Source organism: Siphateles boraxobius, unplaced genomic scaffold (genome assembly GCF_051911475.1).
Source record: "Siphateles boraxobius isolate OS27281-9 unplaced genomic scaffold, OSU_SipBor_1 130, whole genome shotgun sequence".
Lineage (NCBI taxonomy): Eukaryota > Metazoa > Chordata > Actinopteri > Cypriniformes > Leuciscidae > Siphateles > Siphateles boraxobius.
The window spans coordinates 4727330-4751623 of NW_027508734.1; the positions used below are offsets into that span (position 1 = coordinate 4727330).

At 40.2% G+C, this 24294-nt stretch overlaps 3 protein-coding genes across 3 annotated transcripts in view; all 3 read left to right on the forward strand.

Annotated features, from left to right (window-relative positions):
- LOC143736438 (basement membrane-specific heparan sulfate proteoglycan core protein-like) overlaps positions 1–24294 on the forward strand; it is a 386240-nt gene that overhangs the window by 353572 nt on the left and 8374 nt on the right. The window lies entirely within an intron of this gene.
- The window catches only part of LOC143736461 (Fc receptor-like protein 5), a 44294-nt gene that overhangs the window by 14507 nt on the left and 5493 nt on the right, over positions 1–24294 (forward strand). The window contains exon 2 of the mRNA XM_077227157.1: positions 3072–3356. Within this exon, the coding sequence (XP_077083272.1) occupies positions 3072–3356 (285 nt within the window). The remainder of the gene's footprint in view (positions 1–3071; positions 3357–24294) is intronic.
- LOC143737833 (leukocyte immunoglobulin-like receptor subfamily A member 3) lies at positions 2066–2783 on the forward strand. Its single transcript, XM_077229696.1, has 2 exons — positions 2066–2360; positions 2438–2783. The coding sequence occupies exons 1-2, from the start codon at positions 2066–2068 to the stop codon at positions 2761–2763; spliced, it is 621 nt and encodes a 206-aa protein (XP_077085811.1). The 3' UTR covers positions 2764–2783.

Genomic DNA, 24294 nt, shown 5'->3' on the forward strand with positions numbered 1-24294 from the left:
GAGACTCCATCGACGTGAGTAAGCCTCAAGGTGCAGAAGCCGTTTCTCCTGTTCATGCGAGTTAAACTCGACTCTTTTGGCCATTGACTCAGTCGCGCCGATTTTGACTTTCAAATCTTTTACTTCGGCACTCATAAAGTCAATAACATCTTTCATTCCAGAAATCTGCCTGGTATTTTCATTAACCGTTTCTTTCAAACTAGCTATCACACGTGAGTTTTCCCCTACCATCTTTTCCAAAGCATCCGAACGATTATTAATCAGCCTCGAAAGCTCCCCGAGTTGTGAAAGGATGGCAGTTGTGTCAGCACTCTCGGTTTTGCGTTGTTTGATGGCAGGGGGTTTACATGGGGTTTCTGGAAGACATGGAAATTCTTCCTCATACAGCATGAATTCTGCGGAGACAGTGTCATGGTTCAAGTAGTCATGCATGTTGTTCATCAGAGGTTCTTGGCGGGCTTGACGTGTCTCATTAACAGTTTTATTAGCATTAGCAGAAGCTTGAGGTCCATTCCTACTTTTTCTTTTTTCGGATTTCCCCATTTTGAAAGCCAATGCAACAACTAGTTAAATGTGATCTGGTACAAATTATGAGTTCAAAAAGCCTTTCTTACTGCATTACAAGCTAAAATAAACGGTTGAATTTGCGGCGCTCCTCAAAACGTGACTGATCAGAATGCCATCTTGGGATTCCTTCCCACACTGGAATACTTGATCACTCGAGCGTCACTTCACAGCGTCATCAGCAGCGCTCAAAGGATCTGCCCTTATGTTGTTGAAATTTGGTTATTTAAGAAATTCATAATAAATAATAATAAAGCAAGATACCCTGTTGAAATATGTGAGATGTGTGGATTATATAAACTGCAAAGGTAAAGTATAAATTAAAACGATTGTGATCGATGTGAAGGGGGAGGAGAATTGATACGTGTGCCACGTTTAGTCGATAAAACTCTTCCGCATAGGATACACCTGTGTATCCTCGCTCATGACCCCTCTGAAAGCCTCCTCACTCCTCGATCCTCGACTCCTCGCGGTGCAATTAGAGAATTGAGATGTCCTTCAAGATGGCTGAGCTCGATCGGTTTCCGGGTCATAGGATGGAGGAGAGAGGAGACAAGGAGGGATATTGAGAAGCACCCATTGATTCAATAGAACGCGTGAGCTCACTGGGGAATACCAATATGGCGGCGCGGTAGCTTCACTGTTTATGACGTCATGCGCTATCCAGTCATTCTATATAGATCAGTGGCTGGAACCCATGCAGACTTTCCCCTAACCTCCATCTGACAAATCCGTGAATGAAGTTCTAGTACTTCATATATTATGTCCTGTCTTGCTTGTGACTTAAATGATTGCAAACTCCTCAGAACTGCACTACAGCTCTGTCCTTCTACTACCTGTATTTAAACTCAGCATAAAGGAACAATAGTGTCCTCTAATGGTGGGTAGTAGAACAGCACCATCAGTGACATTTCACTGTTACACTAGATCTGAGCAGAACCCAACATTACTGTTCAGAGACAAACACTGTTTAAAGAAACAAAACCAGTTTTTTTTTACTGATTAAACTATTGAGGAGAATATTACTGTGAACAAGAATGACATTGTTTTTGATGTTTCCAATAAAATTAAATAAAATGACTGATTGAACTAAAAACAGTCGGTGCTTGCAAATATAATACGGCTTAATACGTTTATTATATTATCTTTAGCCTTTTTGCTTCAGCATTTGTTGTATGATGATATTTATCATATTTTATTTTTAACATTAAAAAGTTGAGGTTATCCGCTTATATCCGTAAACTTACCCGGGTCTGTCACATAACCTATAACTATAAACTATAACTAATATTCCCTGAACTTACCAGAGACTTTAACATTATTCTTTGAAAGCTCTGGAATTTTCTTCCCAAAATCTATAATTTTGTAATTGTGTTTGGTGTCAGTAGTGGGAGCAGAAGATACAAACTCTCTTTTAAATCAAAATAAATTACATTTACTGTATAAAAAATGATGATAAAAACAGAAGACTAGTGAACAAATATGAGCAATAACTGTATAAATGATCTCAACACTGCATCACTGTTCACTTACAGATAAACCTCAGCCGATTGTGACTGTAAAGCCCCAGAGTTCAGTGTTCACTGGAGACACAGTTACTCTCAGCTGTGACGTGGGAAGATCAACTGGATGGACGTTTCTCTGGAGGAAAAACTCAAACCCTGAATCCAGTGATGATGCAGGAACTAAAACTATCAGTTCTGTGAGAGTCTCTGATGGAGGAACATACGAGTGTAGAGCACAGCGAGGAAACTACTATACAGAGTACAGTAATGCAATACAGATAACAGTGAGAGGTAAGTGCTCTTTTACTGTGTAGTTTGTTTGTTTTTCAGGGAAAGAAACATGAAGTGTGTGTTTGCTCATTTCACAGTGAGACCCAAACCTGTAGTGAAGGTGAAGCCTGATGTTCGTGTGTTCAGAGGAGAGAGAGTCACTCTCACATGTGACATACAGGAGACAGGAGTCTGGAGCTACAGCTGGTATAAAGATGAAGTTTACAGCAGAAGAACAGACCAGATCTATTCCAGCGCAGGACAAGACCAGTACTATATAATCACATCTGTGGATCCGTCTCATGCTGGTCTGTACAGATGTAGAGGAACTCTGACTGAAACCCAACAGAACTCAGAGATCAGTGATAGAGTTACACTGACAGTATCAGGTGAGTGTGTTCATCATTTCATCACATCACTTTAACCTGAAGACATTGAGTTGAAAACCAGGTACATTTGAGTTTAGTTTGTCTCACACTCAGTCAGATTATGTTAGTTTAGAGTTTGTAAACATCTCTATATACAGTGACAGTGTGATGATGAATCACAGATCTTTTCAGAGTTCATTATCTTTATCCTCCAGACATGTTCAGTTCATTCATGACCTTCTGCTCTTCAGATTATCTGAGATGAATGAAACCGTCAGTGTAGAAAACAAGCATTGAGACTTGATCATGTGTCCTCAGTCAGACTGTTTGAGTCTCTTAGTTTGTGTTTTTTCTCTCTTCTCAGATTTACCCACATCTACAGTGACTGTGACACCAGACCGTCGTGTATTCACTGGAGAAACAGTCAATCTGAAGTGTGTGATAAAACCTTATTACAGTTACTGGAGATATGAGTGGTATAAAGACAGTGTAAAGTTACAGACGTCTGATCGTTACACTGTAAACAGAGACACTGTCACTATCAGAGGAGTTACTGAGTCTGATCAGGGTCAGTACAGGTGTAAAGGACATATAGATGGAAGACCAAACTCATCAACATCAAGCTCTGCTGTTTCTCTCTCAGTGAAGGGTGAGTTCAACATCATTGTCCTCATAAACTCTCTATGATCATGATCACACAACCAATCGAGAGTCTTTTACTCTCATTCACACTGCTGATAAATACAGTTGTCACTCCTCCTTTTATTTAATTATCTCTGTTCTTGTGTTACACTTTTGGAGGAGAAAATCAATTAAACTGAATGCAGAGGAAGTATTTTTAACTTTAAGTGTAATCTTAAAAATACAACACTCATGAAGTTCTAAAACAGAGAAACAACAGATAAAGTCTCTGGCTGACGCATGTGAACACAGATCTGAGGAACAGATGAAAATAGTTCTGTTAATGGTGATAATTACACTTCAACTCCATCTATTCAGTAACATTACAGTTTTTTAATAAACATAAAACATTTTTCTGTATGTATTTACTTTTTTTCTGCTTGCACTTTCTGAGAATCTGTGAGTCTTTATACAAATGCAGCTTTTCTTTTCAGACGATCTTCTCATTGTTTTGTACTTGATTATGATTTGCAGTTCATTATAGAGAATGACATGATTAACTTTCAGATTTCAAAAAGGACACAAAAGCATCGTAACTGTATCATAAAATGAATCCTATGATTTTATATGAATGAAGTCAAATGACTAAGAGTATTTTAGTCTCCATCATCCTGATCACGTCAGTCAGTCTTTCTAACCAGCATGAAGCTGTTTGTCCCGAGTAACTATATAACAATCCCGTCAGGACGACCCAAGGCTAAGAGATATGAGATATAATGCAGATAAATTAATTCTTTATATTCCCAACATGTAGCATACAGTAGCAAATGCACCATTGGTAAAACTAAAGAGGGTAAAAGGAGCCTTTTGATAGAGAATAAAACGACACGTTTCCCACTCAGGACATCAATAAATGTAAGATTACCAGAGAGAAACCATGCTTTCCTCTCACCAAACAACTCTATCCTTCTTCTTCTTCTTCTTCTTCTTCTTCTTCTTCTTCTTCTTCTTCTTCTTCTTCTTCTTCTTCTTCTTCTTTTTCTTTTTCTTCTTTTTCTTTTTCTTCTTTTTCTTTTTCTTCTTCTTTCGTTTTTTGGCGCATTGCATTCTTAGTGCATATCGTCACCTACCTTTGCTGTTATGCAGTCATGATTTCTTATAAACAGATTTTCCTTATTATTATTATTATTTTCTTTGCTTCTTTCTCACATATCCATCCTTATTTTATTATTTGATGCTCCATCTCATTCCATCTCCAATAGACCAAATCATCCTTATTCTATATTAAATAATTTCACTTAATCCAGTATTATATGTATTCTATTAGTATTCTATATCCTACTCTATCTTTATTAAAATCTTAACCTAACAAATATGCCAAATTCTTATTAACCTTCCCTCTTTCATTTAAATATGATATAATTTCCTTTCTTTCCTCCTCATACCTTTTACAATCATATTTCACATGCTCCACGGTTTCTTTCTCCCCACAATTCTCACATAAACCAGTTTTTAATGAGCTCCAATTATAAAGAGCGATGCGTTCAATCTTGAATGTCCAAATCTCATCCTAGTTATCATGACCTCTTCTTTCCTATTTCTACCATTTATGCTTTTCTTAGTATCTACCTTTTTTTAATATTATATAAATATCTCCCCTTATTATCTGTATTCCATTTTTCCTGCCAATCTTTAATAATATTTTCCTTAATAATAGATTTAATTTCACTTTTACTCAATGGAACATTAAAATCTATTTCTTCCCTTTTTAAAGCATTTTTTGCTAATTCATGAGCAGACTCATTACCAGCTCCTCCTACACGCGCTGGCACCCAACAGAATCAACTTCTACTCCCTTCCTTTGTATTCGCCATAATAATGAAAATATTTCGCACATCAAATCTTCTCTAGAAGTACAATGAGTAACTAGTGATGTTAATACAGAAGCAGAGTCAGAGCATATCACTATTCTGTCTGGCTTCACCTCCTCTACCCATGTTAATCCTATAGTGACCATTTCAACAGTATATATTGACAATTTAGATGTTAATCGTTTGGATATTGATATTTTAAACTCTGGAATATACACTCCTATTCCAGTAATCCCTGTTCTTGGATCTTTAGATCCATCAGTATAAATCTGCATACTTGCATAGAATCTTTCCTGTATGTACTTATTAACTCGGTACTTAATCATACCCATCTCCTCCCATTCCCGTTTCTTATCTAATATTCCTAAATCAATTTTAACCTCAGAAATAATCCATCTCGCAACCTCTCCCCATAAAGGTGACACACTACATTCAATATTTGCAATCTGATATTTCTCTGCTAACTGATTTATCTTCCATCCATATCCTCTCTCGTTACAACTTAAGTATTCCCAACAATTATTTAAGACATCTTTAGCTATATTTTCTCCAGTATAACTTTTTAAAGATGTCCAAAATACCAAAGACAATTTCTCTCTCCTTAATTTCAATGGCATTTCATTCGCTTCTACTAATAATGCATTGACCGGTGTTGTTTTAATTGCTCCTAAACATATTCTAAGGACTCTATATTGTATTCTATCTAGACTTCTTAATAGTGATTCTGAAGCTGACCCATAAATCATGCATCCATAATCAATAGTTGATCTGATCTGTTGAATAGTTGATCTGTTTCCCATGCAATACTAATTCAATATCCTTAAAATCTTTTTTTCCTACTAAATATCATATAACATGATTTACTAGTTTTTACTAGACATTTTAAAATTCCATTCTTTACTCCATTCTTCCACCTTTTTAATATCTGTTTGCATACCTGAAATCACTTGCTTTGTATTTCATCCTCTCGTCCAAATAGCCCCATCATCAGCATACAATGCACATCCCCCACACCATATCCTAAATTGTCAAAAAATATCATTAATCATAATATTAAAAAGAATTGGACTTATAACACTCCCTTGAGGAATACCATTTTCTGCCTTATAAATGAATGACTGACACACTCCCACTTGAACTTCAAATGTTCTTTTATACAAAAACTGAGATAACCAATTATACATATTTCCATCTATTCCTATCATTGATGCTTTAATTAACAACCCTTCTCTCCATACCGTGTCATACGCTTTTTCTATATCAAAATAAACTACTGCCATAATTTCTTTCATAACTATTGTCTTCTCTACTTCATTACTGACCTTGATTAATGCATCCATGGTTGATCTTTTACCTCTAAATCCACATTGATACTTACTAAATTTACCCTTTTTTTCTAGATCATATGTTAGTCTATGAACTATAATCTTTTCCATTAATTTACATAAGTTTGAAGTCAGAGCAATTGGATGATAACTTCCTGGGTCTGTTGATTTTTTCCCTGGCTTTACAATAGGGCTTTCCTATTGCAGCTTTCTTCCATATTTTTGGAATAAATCCATATTTTATTATATAACTCAAGTATCTTTAATAATATACTATTTGACAAATGCTTTATCATTTTATAACTTACTCTATCAACCCCAGGAGTGGCATTGGCACATTTTTGTAATGCTACTTTCAGTTCTGTAAGAGAAAACTCTGGATCCATACAGCTCTTATTGTTATTTCTTTTCTTCATTATATCTGGATTTTTGTCTAAAATTTCCTTTTTCCTTATCTCATATTCTTCTCCCAATTCTATTCTATGTGCTCTTTCTAAAAGCTTGCCTAACATGTTTGCTTTATATCTATACTGCAGTTTTATCTTCTTCAATTAAAACTGGTATTAGAGTTGACTCCTTTCCTTTTCCACTCATATTTCTTAACATATTCCATATTTTATTCATAGGAGTATCTTTTCCTATGGTTGAACACAATTATCTCCATCCTTCTCTCTTGGCATTTCTTAATTCTTCTTCTTGTTTTAGCTCTTGCTTTCTTATACCCCACCATGTTACTCATACTCATATTTTCCCTTACCTGTTTAAATGCCTTATTTCTTTCTTTAATTGCTTTACTGCACTCTTTCTTCCACCATGGAATATTTTTGTTTTTCTGACCTAACATTCTTTGTGGTATATAATATGTTGCAACTTCCATTATTATATTTGTAATTGACTCACAAAATATTTCTACTGAATCTTTATTATCTTCACAATGCTTACTGTTACGGTCCCTGGTCTAGGTCAGGGTGTAGCATAAACAACAAAACAATACTTCTGTTAGCCATGTTCTTATTCCTCTTTTCTTGCTCTCGTTTGTTTTCAGAGCGGTAGACTTTAACATTTACAAAACAATTTCTTGAAAAGAAAGAATCAAAGAAAGAAAGAAAAAGTTAGAAGCAAGATCTTCAGGGAAGAGCTAATGCCACAACAATAAACAAACAGCAACTAACTTTCCCCACAACTTCCCTACAAATAAAAAGAAAGAAACAAAACATACACTAACATACCCTATCGCCTTATCTAGCCCAATAAACAGGAGAAAAGTAAAGACCCTTTTGGCCTACAAAGTAAACAAGGCACTCCCCCCCTACGGCTTCACAAATAATGGCACACTTACATAGGACACTAATGTTTTAGAAACAGATCACACTGTATCAAAAAGAAGTTAACAACACTCTGTTAACACCACAAAGATCACAATCTATAGTTACATTTTCACCAGCTAACACACACACACACAGTACAACAAGTGCAGTCAAAGAGGCAGAGAGAGCTCCCTCCAGAGGAATTACAGGGAATTTATAGTCCAGGCCTCGTCTCTGGTCCAACCACCAACAGATTCGCATTAAGTCCAGGACCAATCCTAGAGGAGGAGAAGGAGACCGCAGAAACAACCGCAGAAACAACATAGCTGCATTACATCACAAACGTAACACTTACTAAAAGAATTCCAATCTGAGTTCTCATACAACCATTTATTTTGCAGTAAACATTCTGGATTATTATCTACATTTATTTTACAAATATTTGGAAAATGATCACTTCCAACTGTGTTCTCCCTATTTAGTTTCCATTCACATAATTCAGCCGTACCCTTTGATATTAATGTTAAGTCTATACTTGATATTCTCAGTTAAATTATACTTCCAGGTCCTTCTAAAAAAATTAGCATATTGTGATAAAGTTCATTATTTTCCATAATGGAATGATAAAAATTAAACTTTTATATATTTTAGATTCATTGCACACCAACAGAAATATTTCAGGTATTTTATTGTTTTAATACTGATGATTTTGGCATACAGCTCATGAAAACCCAAAATTCCTATCTCAAAAAATTAGCATATCATGAAAAGGGTCTCTAAACGAGCTATTATCCTAATCATCTGAATCAACTAATTAACTCTAAACACCTGCAAAAGATTCCTGAGGCTTTTAAAAACTCCCAGCCTGTTTCATTACTCAAAACCGCAGTCATGGGTAAGACTGCCGACCTGACTGCTGTCCAGAAGGCCATCATTGACACCCTCAAGCAAGAGGGTAAGACACAGAAAGAAATTTCTGAACAAATAGGCTGTTCCCAGAGTGCTGTATCAAGGCACCTCAGTGGGAAGATTGTGGGAAGGAAAAAGTGTGGCAAAAAACGCTGCACAACGAGAAGAGGTGACCGGACCCTGATGAAGATTGTGGAGAAGGACCGATTCCAGACCTTGGGGGACCTGCGGAAGCAGTGGACTGAGTCTGGAGTAGAAACATCCAGAGCCACCGTGCACAGGCGTGTGCAGGAAATGGGCTACAGGTGCCGCATTCCCCAGGTCAAGCCACTTTTGAACCAGAAACAGCGGCAGAAGCGCCTGACCTGGGCTACAGAGAAGCAGCACTGGACTGTTGCTCAGTGGTCCAAAGTACTTTTTTCGGATGAAAGCAAATTTTGCATGTCATTCGGAAATCAAGGTGCCAGAGTCTGGAGGAAGACTGGAGAGAAGGAAATGCCAAAATGCCTGAAGCACAGTCAAGTCAAGTCATCCTCATTTATATAGCGCTTTTAACAATGTAGATTGTTTCAAAGCAGCTTTACAGAGATAAACATATAATTTAAGGTAACAGAGATTGGTTTAGTTTTATAGTGGTTCTTGAAGAAAAAAATTTCCAGCTAAAGTTAGTTTTGATTGATTCACTTCCATCTAAATGATAGTTTGTTATTAAATTAGGGGCCGCTATTAAGACATCACCGTTCTCTCTAAACAGACTTTAAACGCAAACCTGTGATAGACGCTGATGGCGTTCACATGCACATTAAGAATTGATTCTATAGTTATGTGCGTTTGAATATATGTGCGCAGGTTTGTAATTCCTTACAAACCATGCCTAAACAAACTACTTATCTTTATAAATTTTGATGCAGAATTTTATTTTATCTTATCACTTCGGGTAGGTACGCGAACCAAAAAATCCACAACGCTTTATCTGTAGAGTGGTATAGGGATCCTCCATAGGGAGAGGCTAGTTGGCACCTCAGCGCTGCATTGTGATTGGGTCCAGGCGAAAGTCCTTCGTCAGATCTGGAAACGGCCTGCATCCGGCAGGCTGCGGGAAAACCTCGGGATAAACAAAGACACTAAAATTAGCGTAGATGCCATTCTTCTTATGATGTAACGAGTACATCAGAATTTAAGGGAAGTGTTCCCAGTTCCGGCTGACCGGAACAATACAATATGTGGTTATATTGAATTATAGAAGTCTATAGAGTGTTATGTGAATGCTAGGTCAAAGAGATGTGTTTTTTGTCTAGCTTTGAACTGACAGACTGTGTCTGCTTCCCGGACAATGTTAGGAAGATTGTTCCAAAGTTTTGGTGCTAAATAGGAAAATGATCTACCGCCAGCAGTCGATTTAGATATTCTAGGTATTATCAACTGGCCAGAACTTTGAGATCGCAATAGACGCGAAGGACTATAATGCGTTAAGAACTCGCTCAAGTACTGGGGAGATAAACCATTTAGTGCTTTGTAAGTAATCAGCAATATTTTAAAATTTATACGATGTTTAATAGAGAGCCAATGCAGTGTTGACAGAACCGGGCTAATATTGTCGTACTTCCTGGTTCTGGTAAGAGATCTAGCGGCTGCGTTTTGAACTAGCTGTAGTTTGTTTATTAAGGGTGCAGGGCAACCACCCAGTAGAGCATTACAATAATCTAGCCTTGATGTCATGGACGCATGAACTAGTTGTTCCGCATTTGTCAATGAGAGCATATGACGTAATTTAGATATATTTTTAAGATGGAAAAATGCGGTTTTACAGACACTAGACACGTGACTTTCAAATGAGAGATTGGTATCAAAGAGCACACCCAGGTTCCTAACTGACGACGAAGACTTAACAGAGCAGCCATCAAGTGTTAAACAGTATTCTAGGTTATTACGTGTGGAAGTTTTTGGTCCAATAATTAGAATCTCTGTTTTTTCAGAATTTAGTAGTATGAAATTACTAGTCATCCAATTTTTTATATCAACTATGCATTCCGATAATTTTGTGAATTGGTGAGTTTAGTTAGGTTTGGAAGAAATATAGAGCTGAGTATCATCAGCATAACACTGAAAGCTAATTCCATGTTTCCTAATGATATCTCCTAAAGGTAGCATGTTCAGAGTGAAAAGCAGCGGTCCGAGAACTGAGCCTTGTGGTACGCCATACTGAACTTGTGATCGATAAGACATCTCTTCATTTACTGCTACAAACTGATAGCGGTCAGATAAATATGATTTAAACCATGCTAATGCAATTCCACTAATGCCAACATCGTTTTTTAGTCTATTTAAGAGAATGTTGTGGTCAATGGTGTCAAATGCAGCACTAAGATCAAGTAACACTAATAGAGAGATACAACCACGATCGGATGATAAGAGCAAATCATTTGTGACTCTAATGAGAGCTGTCTTAGTGCTATGGTGCGGTCTAAATCCTGAATGGAAATCCTCGCAGATATCATTTCCTTCAAGAAAGGAACACAGTTGTGAGGATACTGTTTTTTCTAATATCTTTGATAGAAAAGGTAGATTTGAGATCGGCCTGTAATTGACTAATTCTGTAGGATCAAGTTGCGTTTTTTTAACAAGTGGTTTAATCATAGCCAGCTTAAAGGTTTTTGGTACGTATCCTAAAGACAAAGACGAATTAATGATGTTAAGAAGAGGATCTATGACTTCTGGAAGCATCTCTTTCAATAATTTAGTTGGTATAGGGTCTAACATACATGTTGTCGATTTAGATGAAAAATTCTTCCTCTCCTATGGCAACAAATGAATCAAATTTTACCTCAGGGAGACTATAATGCACTCCCTGATGCGATGCTGTAGTAGACGGTTGCATAGTTATAATTTTGTCCCTAATATTATCAATCTTATAAGTGAAGAAGTTCATAAAGTCATTACTGCTGTGTTTCCTGGAAACTTCTGGGCTTGAAGCTTTCTTTTTCGTTAGTTTAGCCACTTTTTCAAATAAATACCTAGGGTTGTGTTTATTTTCTTCTAATAGGGTTGAAAAATAAGCAGATCTAGCAGCTTTTAAAGCCTCTCTGTAAGCAATCGAGCTCTCCTTCCATGTAATCCGAAATACCTCTAGTTTTGATTACTGAACAGTAATCATGGGGGGTGGACTCATTTAAAGTAATGTAATCGTTTGGTTTTAGCCAGGTTTCTGTCATACACAGCACATCTAGGTTATAATCTGAAATCATATCATTAACTATGAGCGCTTTTGAAGGGATCGGATATTCAGAATCCCAAGCTTTATCGTTTGTTCATCTGTATTATATCTATTTTTTATTTGTTGAATATCAATTACATTTTTAACCTTATATCGGTTTGGAAGTTTTTTGGATTTCCAAATTCGGGGAACAGACACAGTCTCTATATGATGATATCTAGGTGAAAGAGGCTCTATGTGATGGGATTTATCTGACCTTAGTGACGCGAGGCCGCTAGCAGACGGTCGGTTTAGCCAGTCTGTCTGCTTCCTGACCTGAGCCCCAGATTGTCATGTTTTGTCTCTAAGACTATGAGCCAAATTACTAGAGAGAAGAGCAGCACCATCCCAGGAGGGATGAATACCATCTCTTTTCAACAGGTCAGGTTTGCCCCAAAAACTTTTCCAATTGTCTATGAATTCTATATTATTTTGCGGACACCACTTAGACAGCCAGCCATTGAGTGATGACAATCTGCTAACTATCTCATCACTCCTTCGAACAGGAAGGGGGCCAGAGCAAATTACAGTGCCTGACATCGTACTTGTGAGTTCAAACACCTCTTTAATATTAATTTTGGTGATCTCCGACTGGCGGAGTCGAACATCATTAGTGCCGACGTGAATAACAATCTTAGAGAATTTATGATTAGCATTAGCCAGCCCTTTTAAATTTGCTTTGATGTCAGGCGCTCTGGCTCCCGGCAAACATGTGACTATGTTGGCTGGTCTCCCTATTTTCACGTTCCGTGTGATCAAATCACCAATTACCAGGGCACAATCAACAGAATTCTCAGTGGCTGATTCACTGAGCGGGGCAAATCGATTTGTTATGGTAATCGGAACGGAAGAGTGTTTTTTTGATCCGCGACTAGAGCGATCCCTCACCGTCACCCATTTGCCTTGCTGCACAGGCAATAATTCAGCCGGAACCGAATCATGTAAAGAGTTCACTATGCTAGGCGCATCCAAAATAGTATCTAAAGCTCTAGCACACTTACTATCCTCAATTAAAGTTTGGATGCGTGTTTCTAATTCTGAAATCTTCTGCGTCAGCCTGACTGTCTCCTTGTATTTATCACATATAAACCCTATATTGCCGACGGGGAAGGCTATGCTAAACATATTACATGAAGTGCAGGTGACAATAACAGGACAAGACATTACTCGTCGTGTTTGTTGACTGATTCTTACTCACCTGGGCTTTTTATGAACTCAGAGGCGCGGGCGCGCGAGAGAAAAATAAATAAATAACTGAGCACACGGGTGGAGCGTTAACAGCATAGACATCATATAGATAGGCGCCCTATCGACCGCTACTGCCTATTGGCACGGACGAGCCGTGGGGCCGCCATCTTAAACCGGTCACCCGCTCCGCTCAGTGTAATCTGTTTGGCAGGTGCAATGAGCTGCTAGTTTAATTAATGCTTAATTAAATTAATTAATAAATTAATTAATGTTTAATTAAAGCTGCATTTAATTAATTATATCTCCCTGAATACCGAACTGATTTTCACGCGGGTTTTTTTTGCTGCAAAGGTCATACACGTAGCTACGATACAGGACACATTGAATATTTTGTTCACAAAATACAACCAATAGTACGGTAATGTTAAATGTTAAATCTTACTTGTGAAAAGTAATCCCCGAGTGATGGTCCGCCGATTTGAGCAGGAATATGCTGCACAGTGCTCTGGCATCTACTGCTGCTATGCAACGCAAATAGGAGTATGACCGGTTTAAGATGGCGCCCGCATTTCTTGCGCCACAGCGCCCAATAGGGCATCTAGTCTCTATATGATGTCTATAGGCTAGCGAGTTACTAGCGTGTTGTGCTAACAATAACGGAAGCTAGCGATGTCAGGTTAATCTGAGATGTTGTCTAAGCTGTATTTAGTAGTATAAACAACTAGAAATGGTAGTAAATGATGGTTAAAAACAGAAAGAAATACAAAGCTAATACGAGGCTTAGACGGAGCTTACAGCCTCGAACCAAACAAAACACAGCAGGCAGCTAGGCAGACAGGAGCAATCGATCAGGATCAGCAATCGATCAGCGGATCAGCAATCACTCAGTGTCAAGTACCCACAGTCAGTGATGGTCTGGGGTGCCATGTCAGCTGCTGGTGTTGGTCCACTGTGTTTTATCAAGGGCAGGGTCAATGCAGCTAGCTATCAGGAGATTTTGGAGCACTTCATGCTTCCATTTGATTTCATTTTTCAGCACGACCTGGCACCTGCTCACAGTGCCAAAACCACTGGTAAATGGTTTACTGACCATGGTATTACTGTGCTCAATTGGCCTGCCAACTCTCCTGACCTGAACCCCATAGAGAATCTGTGGGATATTGTGAAGAGAAAGTTGAGAGACGCAAGACCCAACACTCTGGATGAGCTTAAGGCCGCTATTGAAGCATCCTGGGCCTCCATAACACCTCAGCAGTGCCACAGGCTGATTGCCTCCATGCCACGCCGCATTGAAGCAGTCATTTCTGCAAAAGGATTCCCGACCAAGTATTGAGTGCATAACTGAACATAATTATTTGAAGGTTGACTTTTTTTTGTATTAAAAAAACGTCCCGGGTTACGTATGTAACCCTAGTTCCCCGAAGGGACGGACGCTGCGTGAAATCGCAGTGGGAACGCCCTCAGCGTGACGCGTCTGAAGCATGAATGAAATCAGTCAATGGAGAGAATGAGCGTACGGCGAGTGACGTCATCGACCAGGAAGCTATAAATATCCCCTGAGTATACAACACGCCAGCTTAAAAGTTACTGAAGCAGCGACCCAAGGGGATGCCGAGAGTATGGCAGGACACGCAGGGTCCGTCCCTTCGGGGAATTGGGTTACATACGTAACCCGGGACGTTCCCCTTCAGGGACTACCGCTGCGTGAAATCGCAGTGGGAACGCAATACCCACATCCCCATACGACCAAATCCCCGTCGTGTGTCATTAGGAGACACAAACCGACGAGAGAACCTGAGCCCCGGGAGTGGAGCTAAGATCGAGGGAATAAAATCTAACGAAAGTGTGCGGTGAGGACCAGCCTGCCGCATCACAAACGTCCTGAAGAGAAGCTCCTGAAAGAAGAGCTGTAGAAGCAGCCATACTCCGGGTGGAATGAGCCCTTACAGCCAAAGTGAAGGCTGATGGGCCGAACCATAAGCAAGTGGGATGGCCTCGACCACCCACTTGCTCATCCTTTTTCTAGATGCAGGACACCCTTTCTTAGGTGACCCAAACAGACGAACATTTGTTCCGATCTCCTCCACAGGGCAGCTCTGTGGACGTAAGCATCAAAACCCAAACTGGGCACAGCAAATTAATTTTCTCCTGGTCTGACGTCAGAAAAGGCGGAGGACAGAAAACCTGCAGAACTATAGGTCTAACTGAAACAGTTGGAACCTTAGGAACATAACCTGGTCTCGGAAAGAGAAAGGCCTTAACCAACCAGGAGCAAATTCCAGGCACGAGGGAGCCACCGAAAGTGCTTGAATATCTCCAATTCTTTTTAGAGATGAGATAGCGAGAAGGATAGTCTTTAGAGTAAGAAACTTTTCCGAAACTTCCTCGATGGGCTCGAAAGGAGCAAGGGAGAGACCTTCTAAGATGACGGCCAGATCCCAAGCTGGTACCCTTGTGCGAACTGCAGGCCTCAGCCTCAAGGTGACACGAAGGAAGCGAGACATAAGCGGGTGTTTCCCGAGGGAACCTCCACTTGAAGGGGTGTGGTAAGCAGCTAAGGCCGCCACATACACCTTCAGTGTGGAGTGGGATAACCCTGTGGAGAGACGGTCCTGCAGGAAATCCAGGACTGTACCAACCGGGCAGTTAACTGGGTCCTGCTGGCGCTCTCCACACCAAGAGGTGAAAAGTTTCCACCTCGCGGCATATAACTTCCTCGTGGAGGGAGCTCTGGATCGGAGGATGGTCTCAACGACCTCAGCCGAGAGACCAGAATCTATGAGCTGGGCCCCCTCAGAGGCCAAGCCCACAGCCTCCATAGCTCTAGACGGGGGTGAAAGATCGACCCACTCGCCTGAGAGAGCAGATCTCTCCTGATCGGTATCTCTAGGGGAGAGCCGTTGAGGAGAGACACTAGGTCCGCAAACAATACCCGGGCCGACCAGAACGGGGCTATTAGCAGGAGACTGAGCCCGTCCCGGCGAACCCTCTCCAGAACTCCTGGGAGCAGAGCGATCGGGGGAAAAGCGTACAAGCGTGACCTCGGCCACGGATGTACCATCGCATCCAACCCCAGCGGGGCTGGATGGCTGAGAGAGAACCACAGCGGGCAGTGTGATGTTTCTCGAGAAGCAAATAGGTCTACCTCGGCAAGACCGAAATGTCTCCATAGGAGTTCCACCACCTCGGGGTGAAGACTCCATTCCCCGGGCCTCGGCCCCTGTCTTAACAGGATGTCTGCCCCCTGATTTAAATACCCCAGGAGATAAAAGCTCTCAGAGAAAGAATTTTCCCCTGGGACCATAGAAGGATCTGACGTGCCAGTTTGTAAAGCGGGCGAGAACGCAAACCCCCCTGATGGTTGATATAAGAAACCACCGATGTGTTGTCTGTCTGGACAAGAACATGGTGGCCCCTTAGGTCTGGGAGGAAGTGTTTCAGAGCCTGAAACAGCGCCAACATCTCTAGGCAGTTTAAGTGCCACAGACGATGATGGTCCTCCCACAGACCCTGAGCCCACCCGTGAGAGAGGCATCTGTCATTAGCATAACGCGACGACAAGGAGCTCCTAACACAGGGCCTTGGGACAGAAACCAAGGATCTTTCCACATGATCAGGGCGTGATGACACCGTCGCAAACTCACGATCATGCGAAGCGGATTTCCCCTCGGGGAGAATCCCTTGGTCCTGAGCCACCACTGTAACAGTCTCATGTGCAAGAGGCCAAGAGGTATCACGTTGGACGCAGCTGCCATGAGACCTAGCAGTCTCTGGAACTGTTTTACAGTGGATGACTGGCCTAGCTTGACCTGATCTACTGCAGCGAGAATCAAAGCAATACGAGCAGGTGACAATCGTGCCTGCATCGTCGTTGAATCCCACACTACACCTAGAAAAGTGGTTCTCTGTAATGGAGAAAGAACACTCTTTTTGGCGTTGAGCCTCAGCCCCAGTCACTTGATATGAGCAAGAATGACATCTCGGTGCCGAACTGCCTGTTGTTCCGATTGAGCTAGAATCAAGCAATCGTCTATATAGTACAGAAAGCGGATGCCCTGTAACCTCAGCGGGGCTATAGCAGCATCCGTACACTTCGTGAATGTTCGGGGTGACAGTGCTAGGCCGAACGGAAGAACCCGATATTGGTACGCTTCGCCCCCGAAAGCGAACCTCAGGAACTTCCTGTGTTGAGGGAGGATAGATACATGGAAGTAAACGTCCTTTAGATCTATCATGACAAACCAGTCCTCGGATCTGATTTGAACATCCCCAGTGACAGACACAGCGCCCTGTAACGTACTGGCAGGGAACAGCTGGTCTGGGCACTCCACAACCCTCCTCGGAGGGGGCGAGCGTCCCTCGGGAAATCGCTCGCCGAGTCTCTCTACGCCCTGTGAAGGCAGGGTTAGTAGAGCAGACCACTGAGGGCATCGGAAAAGACAGGGCACCGTGTTCTTGTGCAGTGAACTCAGGTCTTTCACGATAGGGACCACCCTCAGAACCCTGACGTTCAGCACGTCAGGATTTTTTTTTTTTTTTGATGAAGTAGTACCCTAACTCCCTGCTGGGTGGGGGACCCATTCCGCCAGGAACTCTACTAAGGGAACCAGCCTCTCGAGGCTGGCCTCCGGATGAACATCCCGAGTGACAGACACAGCGCCCTGTAACATACTGGCAGGAAACAGCTGGTCTGAGCACTCCACAACCCTCCTTGGAGGGGGCGAGCGTCCCTCGGGAAATCGCTCGCCGAGTCTCTCTACGCCCTGTATAGGCAGGGTTAGTAGAACAGACCCCTGAGGGCATCGAGAAAGACAGGGCACCGTGTTTTTGTGCGGTGAACTCAAGTTTTTCCCGATGGGGACCACCCTCAGAGTCCTGACGTTCAGCCCGTCAGGACTTTTTCGACGCTGCCTTTCTGGCGACAATGACTGTCCTCATATCAGTCCTGCCCCGAGAAGGCCGCGCCGGAGAGCACCCCGCCTCGTCCCTCCAGTTTCTCTGCAGGGAGGCACGAGACGTGACACTCCGCTTCTGCTGTGCTCTTTTTGAAGACGAACTCGACGAAAGACTTTGCTCTGGTTGAACATTCTGCGTGACAGACACAGTGCCCTGTAACGGCGCACCGGCAGGGAACGACTGGTCTGAACACACTAGAACCCTCCTTAGAGGCGGCGAGCGTCCCTCGGGAAAGCACTCGCCAGACCCTTCTACGCCCTGTTTCGGCAGGGTTAGTAGGACGGGCCCCTGAGGGCGCCGGGAGAGACAGGGCACCCTTAACCTGTTAACCTTTTCCAGAGCGTCGGCGCACTGAAGCGTTTTTTTTTTTATTTAGTTAAAATTTACTATCAGATTTAATGTTATACCTTGACAAACTATACATCATTAAAAAGATATAATACTCAAGATTCAGTATTTGACCACTATTGTATTCTGAGAAACTTATAGTGACAGTTATGTCTTAATTTGTGTCAGGAGTTATGAAATGGAAAAATGAGTCGATACCTTTAATATGAATTATGAGCGTCAGCTGGTCCATTCATAAAAAACACTCCGTGCTGTCGTCATGACAGCGATTCGCAAAACATCGTCCCTCAGGGCTTTAGCTCAAAAATGTGCAGACTTGGAGAAATATTGATATATTCTCATAGATTCACATCATATTTCTATAGACAGGAATAATATTTGTTGAATTTATACCCAAATGCGTCGATGTAATCATTATGATCGCTTCTTACTGAGATGTGCTGTGTTTTCAATTCATACCAATAGCCTGAGGGCGCTATATGCACAATAACAGTCCATATATGGGTCATGAAGAAGACCCATAGTCATGTGACATTCCAGGACGTCACTGATACAGAAAGTAGCTGACAGAGATCGCTGTAACATGCAGATAAAGATGTTTTGAAGACAATAAACATGATTGCAATGATATTTGAGTTACCTGTGTTCTTCAAGCCATGCCAGGTATTTCATAATAATAGATTATATTTATAATGCAATGCTAATCGATATAGATTTCATCATCGTGCAGAACACTATAAATAATAAATTTTCTGTCGGATTTTTTTTTATCTGAAGCCAAATTAGATCACAGAAGATTATTTAAAACACTCGACTTGCGTTATAAAGTAAGTTTGGAGCACAAACATGGTTTCAATCTCATAAATGGTCGTGTATTGATGGTGTGCTAAGCTAACATGCTAGCTAGCCCAGGTGCACCTGCCACCAGCAGTTATTGTTTTATGATTTTTTTCTAAATAGAAATGCTTACTGAAATGTTTCAGTGCATTTGATACCAGTTTCAAATATTTAGTGAGAACTTTGATAAAAGAAATTAGGGTTTGAAACCCTATGAATAGCCTGTGAATAGCCAGTCGTTAGTAGCTAATGCAGACAAAAGAAATGCATATTTAAAGCCATAACCAGTCTGGAGAGGTGTAAATGTGTGCAGGGGAGACTGACTCTGAATGGGGCTCGTTTACACCACAAAATAATAGAGACAATAGACTGAATAGATGACTCAGAAGATGACTAAACATCAGTTTGCATTTTAGAGTCTAATCAAAATAAAGTAATTTGACATGATCTTGAAAAACATTTAACTAAATACAGAGTTTTAGACTTATCATTTTCAGATTTTAAATATAAAATGGTCACACATATGGCTTTAGCTGCAGTGCATTTCTAGATTCCTCCAGGGCCAACTTCAATTTTATTTTTATGAAGATGTTTCATGAAAGTAAATTTCTAATAACTTTACAAAACTTTGAAGCTATTTAAACTTTTTTTTTCATTATGACAATAATTATTTCTACATTTACAATAAACTACTAGGTGTCAGCTTTCAAATGAGATCATACTTGTGCTTTTAGTGCAAAGGGTTCATGAACTGTATCTGTTTAAGTTTGGGTATGCCATTTCTGGGGATTTTTCAAAAGTGGCCTTGAAGGTTAACAGGTTAAGGGAGGTGAACGCAAGTCTCTCTCGGCGGGGACCCCCCTCAGATTTCCTTTGAGCAGGTCGGCCTGAAAAGCCTGCATAAAAGTCATCGTATGCAAACATGCAGCCGCCTGCCAAGCCACCGAGTAAGCCTTCCCCACCAGCACAGAGGTATATATATTTTTTTATTTATTTATTTTTTGGTGGAAGAGCCGGTGCTTTAAGTGAAGACGATGAAGCAGTAGAGAGATAGCTCGCAAGCGTCTCCTCCGCCTACAGTATCGTCACATAACCAGCAGATTTAGCACCAACAATGTTACCATAAGCATTGGACTGATTTGTGTAAATTCTGCTTGAAACCGGTCTAACCCAGGTCTTTGAAAACTCAGCATGAAGATCTGGGAAGAACGGTAAGCACCGGCTAGAAGGTTGAGGTCGTGCAGACAGAAATTTATCATCTAGATTGTTTTTAATTCTAGAAACCTGTCTATCAGCCTTTCTTTTCTTTTGGCCACTCGATACTGTTATTTTTTTTTTTTTTTTTTTTTTTAGCTTTTCAACAGCCCGAGATAATACATCCATCAAACCTTCTTCATTTGCAGTATAATGTGATAAACTAGTTTTCTCTGATAATAAACTTTCGACATCCAGCTCCTCAGAACTGGAAAATCTCAATTCAACATCATCATGTGCCTCCACCCGGGCAGAAGTAACCGCCGCAGCGCGTGCTTCCAGAGCCGGGTGAGAGGCACTAGATCTCGTCGGAGATAGCTGAGATTGGGCGGAGCCCGTCTCAACGTCGCCAGCGAGATCCATCTGCGAGCCCCAAGACAAGCGCCGCCGCTCTGCCTCAACAGAAGCGGGACCCGAGCCTCGGGGAGCTCGCAGCAAATCACTCTCCTCGAAGAGCGATCGCCGCGAGCGCAGAGTTCTCAAGGGAAAACGCTCGCAATGCTGACAATCGACTCCCTCGAGAGCCGACTGGGCATTGCTGCACTCCCAAACAAGCCACACTTAGCTCGTGTGAATCCCCACCCGTGATGTGCCGAGTACAGGGGGGAACACACTTCTTATACTGCTCGCTCATATTGGTTTTTTTATATAAAATATATATAGTGAAAACTCCTGACAAAACAGACAAACACAATCGACAGATTCAGACACACACAGAGCTGCTGAAGTAACTAAAAGCTGGCGTGTTGTATACTCAGGGGATATTTATAGCTTCCTGGTCGATGACGTCACTCGCCGTACGCTCATTCTCTCCATTGACTGATTTCATTCATGCTTCAGACGCGTCACGCTGAGGGCGTTCCCACTGCGATTTCACGCAGCGGTAGTCCCTGAAGGGGAACTTCTTTTATTGGTCGGATGAAATATGCTAATTTTTTTGGGTTTTCATGAGCTGTATGCCAAAATCATCAGTATTAAAACAATAAAAGACCTGAAATATTTCAGTTGGTGTGCAATGAATCTAAAATATATGAAAGTTAGATTTTTATCATTACATTATGGAAAATAATTAACTATCACAATATGCTATTTTTTTGAGAAGGACCTGTAGTTTAGTCTACGTATAATCATTTTTTACATCAGTTTACATAAATTAGAAGTTAATGCAATTGGCCTATAATTAATTGGATTGGATTTGTCGTTTCCAGGTTTGCCTATTGGTATAGTTACTCCATGTTTCCATGAATAAGGAAGCTTTCCTGCATTCCATATCTTGTTGAAAAGATTTTAAATAATTTTCAAAGATCTATCTGATAAATGTTGAATTACTGCATATCATCTTTTCCAGGAGATGTATGTTTAACTCCCCCTTGAGCCATCTTTAATTCATCTATATTAAAATCTGCATCTAAAGTGTCTCCGGTAGGATTTCTTTTCGTCATCACATCTGGATGCTGACTCTTATTCTGATTTCTATTCTTTTTAATATCCTCTGAAACAGTATCACTATGAACTTTAACAAATACTTTATCCAGCAGTTCAGCCTTTTCTTTATCTGCCACTGCCATTTTCCCTTCATCATTTTTTTTAAACTGATAAAGTTTGATTTCTGTATATTCCTCCCATTTTTTATTGATCCCCTTTACTTCACTTATGTCACTTATATATAATAATATCTTCCACTATTGAATTACACCAATCTCTCCCATACTTTTTTTTAGCTGTTCGTATTATTCTTCTTACTTCAGCTTGTGCTTTCTTATCATTGATAAAATCTTCAAATAAATTAGATTTTTTTCCCTAAATGCTTTATTCCTATTTTGAACAGTGTTACTACATTTTTTTCTGTCCACCAAGGAACTGCTTTCCTCTTTTTACATCGTCCCTTTTTTCCTATAACTTTAATTACATCATACAATGCTTTACATATTTTCTCATTACATTCATCTATGTCCTCCATCGTATTTAATTATAATGATGTTATTTCTACCTCACTTAGATATTTATAAGCTTCACAATTTGCTTTATTAAATCTCCATCTTGTATCTAAAATCACATTATGCTCCAATACACTCATCCCTACCTTACATACAATTATATAGTGATCATTATCCATAATATTTTCTTCCCAAACATCCCATATACATTTACTTGCTATCTCTTCAGAAACCAATGTTAAATCTATTGCTGACCCGACTCCACGTACCAAATCTATTCTTGTGTTTCTACCATCATTTAAACATACTAAACCATTATTGTCTATAATTTCTTCCACTACAACCCCTATTATAATCATCATTACTGCTTCCCCATAAAGTGGCACACCAAATTATTTTATGATTTCCTGACCCAATAACATTTTCTAATTCTTTACTTAGTCCACTACAAGGATTATAATAATGTATTATTCTGATAGTTTGATTCTCTGCATATACCTCTATAACCACCATTTCATATTCTTCCGTCTCTTTAATGACTGAGTATTCTTTATCATTCTTTATAAAAGTGGCCACCCCACCTCCATTTCCTTCCCCTCTATCTCTCCTTACTGTATTATATCCTTGCAGAACAAAATTTAGATGTGGTTTCATCCATGTTTCTTGAATGCAAATTATATTTGGTTTCTTATCCTGTTGATCTATATACTTCTTGAATTCTGGTCCATTTGCAATAATACTTCTGGCATTCCATTGCAAGACCGTTAAAACCATTATTATTATTATTATTATTATGTATTTCCACATGATGTTTGAGTACTCGATTTAGTATCATTTAATATCATTATATATCATTTATTTTTTCCAACGTTACCCCTACTACATTCAAGCACCTCTCTGCTGCCCTTATTATGATTTTAATTCTCTGTTCTGCTTTCTGATTGAGCTGAACAATTAATCACTTCGGCCATAAATGACACAAATTCCATTTTCCAATCACCAATTTATCCTCAATTGACTTTTCCTGAACCAAAACACTTTCAGTGCATTCCTGAATTTTTATTTCTCTCTGTGTCTGCTCATTTTGTTTAGCTTTTTGGGCTGCTCCAGCATAAGTCCACCCCTCCGCTATTCTCACATTTTGGGCTTTCACCGCATGTTTGTGAGCGATGCAACCCCCAAATCCAGCACTATGCTCACCACCACAATTGCTGCATTTTACCTTCACTCCCTCATCACATTTACCATATTCATGTTCTCCCCCACACCTCGCACATCGTAATTTCCTCTGCAAACCACACTAACATGTCCATACTTCTGACACTCAACATCTTAGTGGAGGAGGTACATAAGGTCTTACTGGGTAACTTACATAGCTTATTTTTATTCTCTCTGGCATTCTTTCTTCCTCAAACTGAAGCATAACCGAAAGACTATCATCCTTTGTTTTTAGTATATTGAACCCGTTTTGCTTCAATGACTTTGCGCCCTTCAATGCAGCTTTTAATTTTATCAGTAATTAGTTGAATTCCAGAAATTACTCCTCAACAAGGTTTCCTCTTCATCACTGTGCATGATACCGAGCATCCAATTATCCAATTAATTCTCAGAGCCTTCTTTTGTTGATTTTCATCTTTACACATGATAATCACATTTCCATCTCTCAGTCTTTGCATTTTTTATTGCTCCTAACGCTTTTTTCAGAGCTTTGGTCAATTTAATTGGGTTTAACTTCATTCCAGGTTCTGCAAATTTCATCATTACTTTATATTCTTCTACAT

What these genes read in the sequence shown, in the direction of transcription:
- LOC143737833 (XM_077229696.1), top strand. Translation starts at nt 2,066, where the DNA reads ATGATCTCAACACTGCATCACTGTTCACTTACAGATAAACCTCAGCCG. An exon ending in AATACAGATAACAGTGAGAG is followed by an intron (nt 2,361 to 2,437) that starts GTAAGTGCTCTT and finishes CTCATTTCACAG; the next exon opens with TGAGACCCAAACCTGTAGTG.